Source organism: Macaca nemestrina, chromosome 3, assembly GCF_043159975.1.
Source record: "Macaca nemestrina isolate mMacNem1 chromosome 3, mMacNem.hap1, whole genome shotgun sequence".
NCBI classification, from domain to species: Eukaryota; Metazoa; Chordata; class Mammalia; order Primates; family Cercopithecidae; genus Macaca; species Macaca nemestrina.
In genome coordinates this window covers 137,490,182-137,506,059 of record NC_092127.1, presented here as the reverse complement: position 1 = coordinate 137,506,059, position 15,878 = coordinate 137,490,182, and the positions used below count along the sequence as shown (strand labels likewise).

Genomic DNA, 15,878 nt, shown 5'->3' with positions numbered 1-15,878 from the left:
CCACCACCTCTAGGATCAGAAGGATATTTCTGGTTGCTACCTTGCTACATTTTCAAGACTATGTCATTCACTTTACAACAGAGAAACACAACACTTAGGACATATCCCTCTTTTGTCATAGGATTAACTTTTCCTTCTTCTTGATAAATTTCTCTGGAATGGAAGGGTATATTCACCCTCCTGTGCCCTATATCATCAGGTCTCATGACAGGCAGAAAACACTGGGTTCCATAGTTCAATTTTTAGATAACATGAACTTGATGAATACTGGATTATAAGGAACTGAAATTTTAGGTGGCGTTCAAAAAAAAAAAAAAAGAATGCTGATAAGCTTTCTCATTTTGACAAGGACAGGATGATCCCATCTGGGTTTGTATGTGTATGTGTGTGTGCATGTGTATTTATGTGTATGTGTGGCAGTATGTGTGATTTATTTTGCTTTCAGGTTTTAAAGTTCCATAAAGAAATCACTGGACATTTTCTGCCTGGTGGCATGGAAATGTTTTAAAATCTAAATAATGTTGGGAATATTTAAGAGCATGCTTACTTGGCAAAGGAGAGAGCTCTGTGAGCGATCAAAACAAGACCTGGCAAACATTTCCTTGGCATAGATTTGTGCTGCTTGGATGAACGAAGGCTGATCAAATCACTGCATTCAGCAGCTGCTGGTTAATTTGCTTTTTGGTATCATACTCTGCATGGTGTTTATCAAAAGCCTGGGTGCATTTAAAGGGGCACAGCAACTAGAGAAATAAGTAAAGATTAGGATATATAGCCAAATGACTTTGATATTTAAAGATAGGTATGCTTTGCAAATCTGGAAAGGTCTTTCTGGTTCATACAAGATCTGTCATTAAGTCTGCTGCCTCTTGAGTTAATCTCCTTCCCCTCCATCTCCCTGGCCCAGACTCTTATCGCATGTGTCTCTTTGCCCCCACTAAGAGCCCAGTCTATACTCTCCTATATAATATGATGACAAAATGCTCCACAGTTTAAAGTATTTTTATATATACCATTTAATTTTATCCATAGGAATCATCTTCAGCTCTCTCTTGCTTTGTGTTTCAAGTGTAAACACTTCAGCCTACTGACATCTGAGGTTTCTAACTTTCATTCACAGCCATTCTTTGCTATTCTCCTTCAGGATCCTCCCATTTCAGTGAAATGTGCCTTCCACTACCTGCACTAGACCTGCATATTCTTGACTCTGTGCCTTTGCTATTGACATTCTCCATAAATCAATTGCTTGTTCACCTCCTCTAAAAAATCTACATTTTCCATTCATTTCTCTTTGATTAGGTCAACATTCTTCACACTCATACGAGATTGCTGTTAGAATTGCCAAGATTTTAAGATTCTTGGATTAACTCATTTGCTGAGGGGATTGCTGTCCCAGGAATTCTGCTATGAACTTCTACATATCTTTTTTTATTGCATCTCTCAACAGCCCTTCAATGTATGTTATCATGTCTATCTTACAGATGAGGAAACAAAGGTTCAGACAGCCTAATTAGCTTGCCCAGACTCATACAGCTAATGAAAGGCGGAGTTGAAAATTAAACACAAATTTTCTTTCTCTGAATCCAGTGTTCTTTCCACTGTTTCCAGTGTATTAAAACTATTATCTGGTTATGATGGTTGTTTTTGCCAGTTAATTGCTTATTCTTGTTTTTTGTTTGTTCTAATCTACCAATTTAAATAATAAGATAGGGTATCCTTTATGTCTTTGATGTTTTCTACTGCCTATTACAGAGCTCTGGAAATGGATACACTCAACAAATGGAAGCTGACATCAATTTATTTGTCAAAATACACAGGTCTTTGTCTTTGATACATTTTGTAGTTATTTCTGGAAGAAATTTCAGTCCTTCTGATGAGTCTCATTGGTTGACATGTATCAAGCAAATACCTGGCATGTAGTTCAAGCAGCCAGCATAGGTGTTTATCAAGTCACCAATCAAACCAGGTTAGTCAGTTCCTCAGTGAGATTCTGCCATCCCCTGAAACTCTGCCCTGTGACCTGGAATCACAGGAATTTGCAGTGTATAGATCATCCTAAGTCCTTTGAGATTCCTCTCTCTGGTGGCCTGGGGCAATTATATGTACCCTTTTCATAATATTAATTAAGATGTTTAGTAGTCATTGCTATTCATAAAGTGATTATTCAATGTCATTGGATGACAGGTGCCATACCAAACCTAGCGTGACATGCCCTTCTGACATGAATACACTATGGTCCTCCTGGCTCCACAGGCGCCTGGATCCTGCAAGCTGTTGGTTATACCATGAACATGGAAAGTTTGACCCTGGGCTGGAGCTGGCTCGTTAGTTGTTTTCTGTGGGTGTGGGCATACGTCCCTTGTAAATTAACAGAAGAAACAGGTAGTATTTCTGTTCTGTTTCTCTTGATGATTGTTATTTACTGAAATTTTACATGTCAGTGATGCGGAAATGCTACATGTTACTACCCTCAGTTGAAAAATTAGGCAATCAAACCCCTAAAAGGGTAAGGCAAGGAAGTCAGTTCAGGAGTGAAATCCAGAGCATGAAGCTTTCAGTATTTTCCTTCTCCTTCAGAACAGCAGAAAGAATTCATGGGCCAAATGAGAGACACAATTGCCCACGGAGGCAGGTGTGACTTCTGCATGCATCAGGCTGAGAGTCAGTGACAGACACCTGGTGAGCGGCTGGCTCAACAAAATGCCAGAGTGTATGTGGCAGTCAAGATCGTGGACTCAGTGGCACACTCCCTGGGTTTGAGTCCCAGTTCTGCCACTTTCTATCTGTGTGATCTTGGAAGGTGACTTAACCTCCATGTGTTGTGCTTTGTACATCCGTAAATTGGAGATTAAAATGGTGCTTACCTCACAAGGCTATTATGAACATTAAATGAACAATATACAAAAAGCAAACAGACCAGCATCTAGCACCCAGGAAATACTATGGAAGTGTTTAAGTTAAACAACCACAACCAAACCCCAAAACCAACCAAACAAAAAACCTCTGTTCTCTAGCATGGCTCTGATAGCGTTCATGGAATGAAAGCCTTCTTCTTCTTATACTTGTGTTTTACCCTTTAAATGACACTAAAGTTTCTGAAAGGTAGGTTGAAGTCAATTCTTAATTAAAGTAGGTAACATTCTCACCATGATCTCCATTGTCCAATCTCCAGAGCTATTTTGGAGTCACAAAAGTCTGAATTCTATCCCAATGCAGAGAGAAAGAAAAATGAGAGATTCAAATATATTCTACAGAGAAACTGGCAGCAAGATAGGAATATGATTCTATTTACAAGCGAATATTTAAAAATAGTTGATTTATTGAACTTTTTCTCATTTTCCAGCTACCACCACACAATCAAAGCGGAAAGGCCACTTCTCTAGGTGCCCCAAGCAATACAAGCATTACTGCATCAAAGGGAGATGCCGCTTCGTGGTGACCGAGCAGACGCCCTCCTGTGTGTAAGTGGAGTGTCCTCAGCCAGCAAGCAAAAGGGTGCAGAATGGTGCCCGCCTGGGGCTTGCCAGGACTGGAAAGTGTGAGCTAACCATGCCATCTGTCCGAACACAGTTCTGCCTGGTTCTGCCCCCAGCCACTTGTTTAGGGGCCCACTCAGCAACTACTTATGGAGAAACTGACGCACACTTTCCTCCTGAAATATGAGTATGTGAGAGTTCAGCTTCCCTTCCGGGCTGGGCAGTGTCCTCTGATTTCTTGCGCCAGCAGAACTGATTCTTTTCAGCTCGAATAATCTCCTGGGTGGTTCAAATGGAAATAAATTATTCTGGCAAGTGTTAGGTAGTTTATAGTTAGTGTAAATACGAGGAAATTCCTGCCAAATTAAGAGCTACTTTTGTAGGTGTCAGTTAAGTGCAAGGAATTAGTCTTATTTATAAATAAGAGATTAGCGAAGCCTGTTTAGTACAGTGGGGAATTGGGAGAAGAGTTTTCTTTTCAACTCTTTGTATTTGAGCCTCGTTCAGTTTTACTCAGGCATACACAACTTTCTTTTTGCATCTTTTAAATATGTGTTTTCTTCTAAAAGGATGTCCCACTAATGTGCTTCCTGGGACCTTTCCTTAGAGAAGTGGAAGGTGATTCTCCAAGTGCAATTTTGACTTAAAGTTCATAGAACGTTTATGTTCTTCTGCATAGTTGCCCCAGTATATAAGTGTTCTTCTCATAAGTTTCTCAGAAAAATGATTCCAAATCCTAATTTTTTGGAAACTTTAAGGGTCATAAACTTTTTAAAAACTTAAATATATTTAATTTAAAAAAGAAATATGCGTGGATAATACTTGGAGGCAGATAACAATTGCTAATGTAAGAAAATAAGGAAGTGTGTGTGTGTGCATGTGTGTGTGTGTGTGTGTGTGTGTTGAGAGGGATAGATCTAATTTTTTAAAAAATTCATTTAATTGCTCCCTGGTTTGGAAGCATATATTGAATTTTAAAAATATTAATGATCTTTAACTTAATACATTTTCATGATTGGTTCCTATGTCTGCAGATTTATTGTTCTTTGATATTGCTGCCGTCTAAAATGAAAATCACAATGTGTAATCTACCTGCCTAGGATCAACACACAGATTGTTCCCTTCAATGTAAAGTTTACACTCGATTTCTTAGCCTTCCTAGATCACCTGATCCTGGCTTAATTTTTTAGCTATATCTCACCATATTCCTAAATGCTCTTCTAAAATTCTACATTTCATTTCATGATTTATTATATGCTCTTCTCATAGCCTAGAAAGCTTATTCTTGCTATGGTTTAAGATGCACTGCACTCATCATCTCCTTGTGCACCCCTTCACTGACTTCCTCCTTCTCAGGCATACACCCAGGTCTGACTTAGATGGCCTTCCCCTGTGATCTAGCCACACCTCTATGAAAGCTCTTATCCACTGGAGCATAACTGGTGGTTTCTTTCAATGTGCCTTCTGTGACTGTGAGCTCCTATAGGGCAGGGCTCATGGCTTATTCATTTTTGTATTTCAGTGTCAAACACAGCCCTCAGAATTTACTAGGTGCACAAGAAATGACTGATGCATGAAAAAATAGTGCCTCTATTACAGTCCATCTAATACTACACTAAATTTCCAGACCAAGGCCTTAATCTGAACGGAACATCTTCTTAGTAGAGGAATAATACACAGTCAATGGGAAGCAGAAGATCATAACAGACGGGGCACAGATTTTGGAGTCAGATATACCTAAAGTAAGATTTTGTTTTCCCCAATTATAAGCAGTGTTAACAGTGGGTCAGTTACCTTTTCTGAGCCTCAGTTTTATCATCTACAAGGAGTAATAATACTGTCCTGTCAAGTGGTGAAGATAGCAAAATAATAAATGCAAAAAACACTAATTGTGGTACCCAGCACAGAGCAAGAGTTTAATAATTTTTAAAGTTCCAACTTTTTAAGAACATATTTAAGTATGCCATTAATAAAAAGTTCCACTTTTTTTTTTTTTTTTGACAGAGTCTCACACTGTCGCCCAGGCTGCAGTGCAGTGGGGTGATCTCGGCTCAGTGCAAGCTCCACCTCCCAGGTTCACGCCATTCTCCTGCCTCAGGCTCCAGACTAGCTGGGACTACAGGAGCCCGCCACCACGCCCAGCTAATTTTTTGTAATTTTAGTAGAGACGGGGTTTCATCGTGTTAGCCAGGATGGTCTCAATCTCCTGACTTCGTGATCTGCAAGTGCTGGGATTACAGGCATGAGCCACCGCGCCCGGCCCCAACTTTTTAAAAACAATTTTTTTTTTTTTTGAGAGAGAGTCTCGCTATATTGCCCAAGCTAGACTCAAACTCCTAGGCTAATGTGCTTCTCCTGCCTCATCCTCCCAAGATAGCTATGAGATGAGTAGTAGAAAATCAACCTAGGACTGATGTTTCAGGTGATATAGCACAGATTCAGGCAAAACTCTCTTGCCATTGGTGATAACGCTGTCTTGAGAAACCAGAAATATCTCCTTTTCTTGGGATCATGGGATCCCACAAACATGGGAGTTTGTGGACTCTTGTTTTTACATGAAAAACCAAAGTGTGTTTCAAATAATGCACATCTTCTCCTAGTAATCTTCTCAGTACTTCCTTTGAAAAGGAACAATTTGTTTCCAGATACATAATTTTTATTTATACATGCAGCACAGCACATCTACTATGCAGTTAAGAGCATGAACTTGGGAGCCAGACTGCTTTTTTGAATCCCCATTACCTTATCTTCTCTGTGCATCAGTTTCTTCATCTATAAAATGGTGTTAATGATAGCACATACCTCAAAGGTGGTAATAAGGATCAGGTTAATGTTTATAGATCTTTTACAACAGTTTCTGGTGATTATTTCAGAATAGTGATCCCAACGCCCAATTTTGCAGTACCCTTAAGGATCATGAACATCTTTTAAAATTATTTCTGATTTTAAATAGTATAAGATGCTTATTAAATAAAAACCCACTTAATCACCGTTTAATAAAAAAAAAGTTAGAATCTGCTCTCTTTGCCTCTTCTCTTACATAAGAGATACACTCATTGAAAATAAACATCAGCTGATATGTTATTGGTTTGCTGAAGAGCATAAATATCATAAGAACCACTATAACCAGCTATGTTAAGGTTTGACCTTTTAGCATGGATTCATTGGGGTACAACTTACAGGAAGTACTGCTTAATGAGGAATTCAGTTAAAGCATTGTTAAGCCACCAATCCCACAGCATATAATTAGGAAAACATTCTAGAAGAGTAGAAAGTAATTGCCGTGCATTTGATGGGCAAAGCTATTGTTTACAAATATCACATTTAGTAAATTTGTTTAAGGAATGTTTAAGCTAGTTGGGAAAGATGATATTTGTAAGATTTAATTCCAACCTTATAAAAACTCTGACAAATCTTTCTCCTATACATACAATTAAAAGTGATTCCCGGCCAGTTGGGTTGGCTCACACCTGTAATCCCAGCACTTTGGGAGGCCGACAGGGGCGGACCATGAGGTCAAGCAAACGATTGCAAGAACAGAAAACCAAACACCGCCTGTTCTCACTCATAGGTGGGAACTGAACAATGAGATCACTTGGTCTCGGGAAGGGGAACATCACACACCAGGGCCTATTATGGGGAGGGGGGAGGGGGGAGGGATTGCATTGGGAGTTATACCTGATGTAAATGACGAGTTGATGGGTGCTGACAAGTTGATGGGTGCAGCACACCAACATGGCACAAGTATACATATGTAACAAATCTGCACGTTATGCACATGTACCCTAGAACTTAAAGTATGATAATAAAAAAAAAAAGAAGAAGAACTAGAAAAAAAAAAGAGAGAGAGAGAGAGAGATTGAGACCATCCTGGCTAACATGGTGAAACTTTGTCTCTACTAAAAATACAAGAATTAGCTGGGCACAGTGGCACGTGCGGTTTCATCCCAGTTACTCTGGAGGCTGAGGCAGGAGAATCGCTTGAACCCATGAGGCGGAGGTTGCAGTGAACCGAAATCGTGCCACTGCACTCCAGCCTGGTGACAGAGCGAGATACCATCTCAAAAAAAAAAAAAAATGATTCTCCCCCTCCCTAGTTTTAGTCTTATGTATGACAGATTTTTGATATCTCATGCAGGAAACAATTTTCTTTCATTCATCCTTGCGTCCTTTTTTAGATGTCTTTAGGTGTCTTTTCTCCTTTGCTTGCATTATGCCTCACCTTTCGACTGATGGCTGTTACTGAGCTTGTTTTTTGTTTATTTGTTTTGAAGCACTGTCTCAGCTACAATATTGGCATTAAGGGATCTCGTCACTTGAGAAATACAGGCTTTGTGAGGATTGACTGCGTTGGCTTTTGTCGAGCATAAAGTATAGAACAGCCCAGCAGTAAATCCTTTCTTAAAGGAAAATGGGGGTGCACAGAAGTTTTCTAAGGAGAAGAATTTAATCTTTTTGACATTTAAATAATTATGTATAGGACCAAGTATCACTTTGTGTTTTGACTTCATTTGAAATATTCTTTTAAGGAAAATATTTATTAATATTTTCTATTACTATTTCCCTAATATTAATAAAGGAAAATGTTTATTAATACTAAGATACTGACGTTACAACACATAATTTTGGTTAAAATGTCCCCAAACTTTTAATGTACCTTAATTCTCTGATGCAGTTCAGATAATTCTATGAGGAGTACTCAAATCACTGAGTTGTTAGCCCTGGGCGTTACTCAGACAAGCCCCAGCTTGGTCAAGTGGATACATAACTGTAATCTCAGATTTAGGACATCTGTTTATGTTAGATATATCCTAAGGCAGATTGATAGAAAGCTGAGAGAATGAGGGAAATGAAGAGAGATTGTTGATTTCTGGTCATTCCCTTGAAGAGGGCCATGGAAAAAAGGGAAGCCATTTAGAGGAGAGTGAAGAGAATGGTGAACAGATCTGCAAATGTGGTTTTAGGAATCAGATAAAGGAGCTAAAGGGAAAAGAACTATGTGTTTGCGGGGATGTAATGAAGGAGGCAGTGAATAGAAGAGTAATAGAAGGCATGACCTAATCTGTGATGCCTTCAAGCAGTAGAACTAGAATCAATGGATAGCACTTACAGTGGAGGAAGGAGGAAAGAAATTCTGTAGAAACAACATTTATAGAACATTCTCTCTATCTAACGTTTATGGAACATTGTGTTATGAACTTTCACCTGCGTTAGCACGTTTGATCATATAAAACCATACAATTTTTATATAATTTATAAGACAGCGTGAACACATCAAAACTATTTGCGTTATCCTGTGATGAAATGGGAAGTCCTGGGGATTTTTGAGTTCCTTGTCATGGAGGTATTTAAGCACTGGGAATGCTGTGGAGGAAATTTTATCCTCCTTTCCTTTTTGAATTCAGAGACTAAAATTTTAAAATACATTTTAGTTAATTGTCATCATCCTTGTGTATTTATATCAGACATATTAATGATGTCTAATGATCAAGTGGTGACAGGTTTTCGGCAAAGCAAAAAAATTGAAGTCACTAGTCGACAAAGTAGTGTACCTTTTTTTAAAAAAGGAACTGTGTTCTTTATTAATTTCAAGTAATGAAAACTGTTAATCTCTTCAGAAAAGAAGTAGAGATTCTTAAGTCTTGCATCTTTTACTTCCTTGCCCTCTTCTTGTTTTATAGCTGTGATGAAGGCTACATTGGAGCAAGGTGTGAGAGAGTTGACTTGTTTTACCTAAAAGGAGACAGAGGACAGATTCTGGTGATTTGTTTGATAGCAGTTATGGTAGTTTTTATTATTTTGGTCATCGGCGTCTGCACATGCTGTCAGTAAGTATTTTTAAACTTAATTTTAAGTAAATCTGAGAAATAGTATTGCTCATAGTTTTTCTTCTTTTCTTCCTTCCTACATTCTCTTTTGCTTTTTCTTTGATTCAAATAAATCTACTTTTTGAGCTTTGCCATTGTTGATATAGAAGTACTCATAATAAAACACATAATACATGATTTTTATCATTTACTGAATAAAATTGTTATAGTTTAAAATAAAATCTGTATAAATTTTCTAGTTAAAAAAGACAATCATTTAGTCTTAAAGCCTATATTTTATGTTTGTTAGTAGATTACATAAGACTTTTATTTTCTAAAACTGTACCATAACACAATAACATTGAAAGATAAAAACAAATTTTTTTTTTGCTTTGCCACATTAAAATAATAAACTTTATGTGCAAACCACATTAGTTTGTTTTTCCTTTTGCTTTCTATTATATATCAGAACTTTGAAAATCAGGAAACATCTTGTTTTTTCTCTGAGACAGAGCGGCTTTGCACAACTTTTATTTGTATTTATTTATTTATTTATTTATTTATTTATTTATTTATTTAGTGACAGAGTCTCACTCTTTTGCCCAGGCTGGAGGGCAGTGGTGCGAACATAGCTCACTGCAGCCTCAAACTGCTGGGCTTAAGCGATCCTCACACCTCAGCTTCCTGAGTAGTAGGGAATACAAGTGTGTGCCACCACGCCAGGCTTTTTTTTTTTTTTTTTTTTTTTTTTTTTTTTTTTTTTTAAGAGACTGGCTCTCACTATGTTGTCCAGGCTCGTCTTGAACTCCTAGCCACAAGTGATCCTCCTGCCTCAGCCTCTTGAGTAGCAGGATTACAGGTGTGAGCCATGGTACCTGGTTCTGGGACAATTCTTAATTAAATTAGTTTCTTTTTGTAAACTTTATTTTTTATTTTTATTATTTTTTTGCAGAACAGGACTACCACCAAGTATCCTACCAAAACAACAAAAAAAGTATCTTATTAAAGTGGTATCTTTTTGTCTTAAGAAGCTTGCCCAGATTCCTAAACTCTTGGATCTACCCTTCACTATGGACCATACATAAAGAGGGTGCTCTTTATGATTCCTTTCTTTGCAATGTGCTAGGGAAAAAAACACTACCGTAGAGGGAGTCTTTGATTATTTATTTATTTATTTATTTATTTATTTATTTGGAGACAGAGTCTTGCTCTGTTGCCCAGGCTGGAGTGCAATGGCTTGCTCTTGGCTCACTGCAACCTCTGCCTCTTGGGTTCAAGCAATTCTCCTACCTCAGCTTCCCGAGTAGCAATTACAGGTGTCCGCCACCACACCCAGCTAATTTATGTATTTTTAGTAGAGATGGGATTTCACCATGTACACCAGGCTGGTAACTCCTGACCTCAAGCTGATCTACCTACCTTGGCCTCCCAAAGTGCTGGGATTACAGGCATGAGCCACTGTCCCCAGCCAGAGTATTTAATTTTTGTCTCAGCTCCTCCATTATGTATCTTTGAGACTTTGGGCAAATTTCTCAACATCTTTGAACTTTTATTTTCTGTAAGACAAGAGTGTTAAACCAAATAATCTGTAAGATACTTTCTAACTATAAAATTGAAAGATATATTTTTATTTTACCTACTTAAGGTAGGAAGAAATACTATGCCAGGTTTGGGGCAGAGAATCAGTTGGGCAAAGCTGGGAAACAGCCTATTTTGTTATATCAACTTGGTGCTGTACTTTAGGAAAACAGGAATGCCGTCTGGAATATCTAACACATTTTTTAATGTATCTAGAAGCCTAGTTAATATATCCAAAGGCTACGTCACTCTTGTTTTCCTTATGCCTGTTTCCAATTTGTACTGTTTCTTGTACACCACATGTACACTATGTAATACTCATTAGTCTATTTTGTAAAATAACTTGGCCTGAAAAATTCTCTTCTGCTAACTAAACTCCATCAATATAAGTGACATATTCTTTCTGTTTTGATAACTATTTTCTACCCACACTGTTGCCTATTATACCTATCATCTGAACCTAGAGAAGGAGATGGGTTAAGAGAGAACCCTAAATATATATTTTTTTAAAAGAAACCTATGCATTTTTAACAGTCTGTAAATAGGATCATAGGATCTTTTGATGGATAATTTTGTGTTCACATGAACTACTAGGCCCATACTAATTTCTAACATGTATTTTCTAAGTCCTCTTCGGAAACGTCGTAATAGAAAGAAGAAAGAAGAAGAAATGCAAACTCTGGGTAAAGATATAACTCCTATCAATGAAGATATTGAAGAGACAAATATTTCTTAATGTAAGTGAGATAAACTTGCTGATAGAAAACTATTCAGGTGACATTTAACTGGTGAGACTGGGCTTACTTGCATCTAATAAATCATTCACTAGAGTTTGCTTTTATTTAAAAACATCTAAAAATAAATTGTTTTTTTTCATAGAATCTGAAACCAAATAAAATACTTTCTCGTATCTTTTTCTGCATGTTACCACAGAGATAGGCATTCTAATACTGCATGGTTGTAGGGATATTTATATAATTTTTCTTTCTAAGTTTTGGGTATAGGAAAGAGGTATTTTAATATAGACACCTCACATTGAAAGGAAATAACAATAGCAATAATAACTACATATATTGAGCATTTACCACAATGCCAAGCACTGTTATAAGCTCTTTAAATGTAACATCTGTAAGGATTGTGCAGGAATCACAAATATTCTCAGATGATCCAATAGAGAGATTTTAATGAAAGAACCATGGATCAAGGTTAAGGAAAAGTACATTGAGGCTCCCTGAGCTTGGGAATGGTTGGGAGCTGTTGCCCTTCCTATAGGAAGGGCCAAGGTAAATATTATCTTAGCATTCACAGGCATGTTGCAGGAGGGTCCCCTAGGCAGGAACTGTGGTTGTGGAGGGCATAGCCACTGTCAGATATAAACAAGGACAGAGGGAGGAAATAGGGAAAGAAGTATTCCAAAGTTTCTCTCCTTTTGCCTTCGGATCTTCAGCAGGTGCCTCCTACTAGTCAAACCCACCAGAAACCAGAGGGCAATGGAGCCCTGGTGATGGAATCTGAAGTGGTCAGTCTCCTGGAGACAGAGCAGGGCAGAGAAAGGCTCCAAGAAGGCACATGATGCATAACTAGCACAACAGAGCAGGATAGTTTGTAATAACATAAAATCCAACTCAAACTGGCGTAAAGTGAAGGCAACATATTGGCTCACATGAATGGCAGTCCAGAGGTAAGGTGGGCTTCACACTTGTCAAACCAGAGGCTCACACATAAGGAAACACATTATTTCTTTCTTTCTGCTCACTGTTCTGAGTTGGCTTTCATCCTTGGTCAGTTTCTTTTAGGTTATAAGGAAGGTCAGTAGCAATTAGACCTACAAGCTTCCTTGTTGACATCCAGTATGAGAGAGTAGTGTCTTTCCACAGCTCAGTTGTACAAAGCATCACTCCCAGACAATCCTAGCAGCTTAATGGGGTTGGTAAATGCTTGATGAAAATTATATGTGCTCCTAACTTATTCCAAAAACAACATTACTGAATTGAAAACAAAATCACTGGCTCTGGATTTTTAAATTATTATTATTATTGCATAGTCCATTTTTTTAAAGTGACGTGTTGTTATTTTCTTCATTCTCAGAGGCTATGAAGTTACCTTCAGGCTGGTGGCAAGCTGCAAAATGCCTTGCTCATTTGAAAATGGACAGAATGTGTCTCAGGAAAACAGCTAGTAGACATGAATTTTAAATAATGTATTTACTTTTTATTTGAAACTTTAGTTTGTGTTATTTTTTTTAATAATAAGAACGTTAATTATATGATTATTGTCTAGTAATTCGAAAAACAGCAACTGGTTACGTAGCAACAACAGAAGGGAAATTTCAATAAACTTTCATTTAAGTATTGTCACCAGGATTACTAGTCAAACAAAAAAGAAAAGTAGAAAGGAGGTTAGGTCTTAGGAATTGAATTAATAATAAAGCTACCATTTATCAAGCATTTACCATGTGCTAATAAGTTTGAAATATATTATTTCATTTAATCCTTTCAGCAATCCATGAGATAGATATTATAATCCTCGTTTCCTACATATGGAAACAGGGCCAAAGAACTCAAGTCAAATAATCTAATCCAGATTTAGACAGTTGGAGATTGTTGGAGACAGAATAGAAATCAAGGTTTATCTAAATCAAAATCTGTGCTTTTAACCATCATTTTTGTTCATCTGAATCGGTGCAACCTAACTCAATAACATAACCCAAGGTTTTATACTGCATTGTGTTTTGGTATGATTGTGAGATGTCAAGGCCATCTTCCTACAGGCACACAGACTGAGAAATCCTGGCCTAGATTGCTGTTACCATCATGCTTTCTATAGAATTGACTTTTATTACATTTCTTTGCTCCTTTATAAGTTCTCAATGATGTGACTACATTTTTACATTATTAAAGCAAACAGATTGGCCCCGTAACTAAGGAAATGAATAGAGATGGAAAAGTAAATGCTTGGCATTCCTTAAGCCCTGGGTAAGTGTTTATGCTCAATAAAACATAAATAATGTTACTGAAAGAGGCTGTTTATATGGGAGTAATGGTCAGGGACAACACTGGAGAGACCAGGTAGGGACTGGTTGTGACCATATCCTCATTTGCGTTCTTCTTGATGACAGCATATATGATTGCCCTCAGGTAAATTTTGATGCAGTAAATTCATGACCATAACATCTATTACTTGAGACCATCTTGCCAAGTGCTCCTTTACTCCATGGTATATTTAATGAACACTGCTTTAAACCTGGAAAAGCACAATCTACATTTAGTCAATAGTTCGTGGAATATTTAACTTTTTACATTGATTAGGTGGTTCACTTACAAAAATCAATGGAAGATGCCCCCCAAATTGTGTGTGTCAGCCAAGCAGCTTCTTTTTTAGAATCTTTGCAAATTTTACTTTGCAATGTAGATTCCATAGTGAAGTGGAGAATTCAGACAAATGCTGAAATCATATATCACCTTCTAGCATCCGTGGTGTTTTGAGTGAAGCTGGAGCTGTACTTATATGTAATACGGAAATAGCTTCCCTATCAGTAAGAGCTAAGTCAAGCAACTGATAATTTTCAAAATCTATTTTTTCTCCTGATTTAATGATCATACTTGAAACACAATTATATCCAACTGATCCATGTTGTATATGCTTTATTTTCAAAAGCTCATTCATGCCCTCTCTCTTATGTAGTCTTCTTTGATACAAAAGGAGCTTGGAATAAATATCCATTAGAGTTTTTAAAAACACAAAACAATGCTCTAAATGTTTCTTTTTTCCTGGACTGAGTTTGGCTGACCAATAAAATCTCTCAAGCCATTTTGTTTTGATCCTAAAATGTCAATGGTGGCTCTCAAAATTTGGTAGATCTGGTATCAAGAAAGAATTTCAAAGATTTTTATATCTTTTCAAAATGTGTTTTATAGTTGCTTTGCATACACTAAATAACTTTGTTATGTAAACTGTCAATATTATCATGTAATAAAATAAATTTATTTTTAAAACAAAGTAAACGTGGTTACTTGGGAATTTTTTATTTTACCATGAATTACTAATGAAAATAAATTTGAACACTATTGCTTTTAAACACCTTATGCTTTGTAAACCCTATCCATTAATGTTCTTGAAATAATCCATCCTGACCATGTGTTTTCTTTAGGAACTAAAACATTTGGGAGTGTGTTTGACATCTATGGGACTGTCTTCCCAATACCCTGGCCATATTTTTGAACTCCACCTCCAGCTGCATTTGATTGGTCTGAGGTGGGCACTTAATGAACTTGGGCCAATTAGAGTCATTCCCAGAGAAATTGGAAACTTGAACTGAAGTCAGTCTTCTTAAGGTTCTTGGGGTATAAAAATGTGCATTTTGAAGCTATTGGCACTTACCTTTTGCTTCATGTGGAACAGAAGAACAAAGGAATCTGGTCAGCCTACAGCAAGTGAAGCTTTAAGCAAACGCTGAGTGAAAAACAGAGACAAGGCACAAATTTCCCGACAGAACGTGAGTCCTGGTTACAGGCATTCTAGAAGTTTAGCACAGTTGCTGTCTATGGGCGCCATGAGACATGTTAGTATCTTCATAATAAATTCTTCATTTGTCTTAAGCTAGTTCCGTTTGGGTTTCTGTAACCTGGAACCAAGATCCCGACCAACTCAGGTGCATCCTGAGATTGTGGACAATGGTTTCTTAAAGAGGAAATGACATCTTCTGTAAAACAAAATATCAAATTATTATTTTCAAATAGTTCCTTTTATCATATTAAACGAACATTTCCAGCAACAGCATTGTGTTTGCACCACACAGACATTCATGGGAGCGTGGAGAGGGAGCAGGGATTTCAGCAAGCATTGATTGGGCACCACTGTATTTCAGGTACTGTTTCACCCACTGTGACAAATGCTAAGGAGGAAAGACTCTTAGAAGTTTAGAGTTTCTAAGTAGGGGAAACAGCTACTCACTGAACATTTCAATGCAATTTATTGCTCTGAGAGAAGCTCAAGGTATTAAGGAACAGAGAGGAAT

The 15,878-nt window shown here is 37.4% G+C and overlaps 1 protein-coding gene across 1 annotated transcript in view; it reads left to right on the top strand.

Annotated features, from left to right (window-relative positions):
• LOC105477384 (betacellulin) overlaps positions 1 to 14,866 on the top strand; it is a 50,332-nt gene extending 35,466 nt beyond the window's left edge. The window contains exons 3-6 of the mRNA XM_071093505.1: positions 3,344 to 3,461; positions 9,158 to 9,304; positions 11,489 to 11,598; positions 12,950 to 14,866. Of these exons, the coding sequence (XP_070949606.1) occupies positions 3,344 to 3,461; positions 9,158 to 9,304; positions 11,489 to 11,597 (374 nt within the window). The 3' untranslated portion in view covers position 11,598; positions 12,950 to 14,866. The remainder of the gene's footprint in view (positions 1 to 3,343; positions 3,462 to 9,157; positions 9,305 to 11,488; positions 11,599 to 12,949) is intronic.
• Positions 14,867 to 15,878: the final 1,012 nt, after the last annotated feature.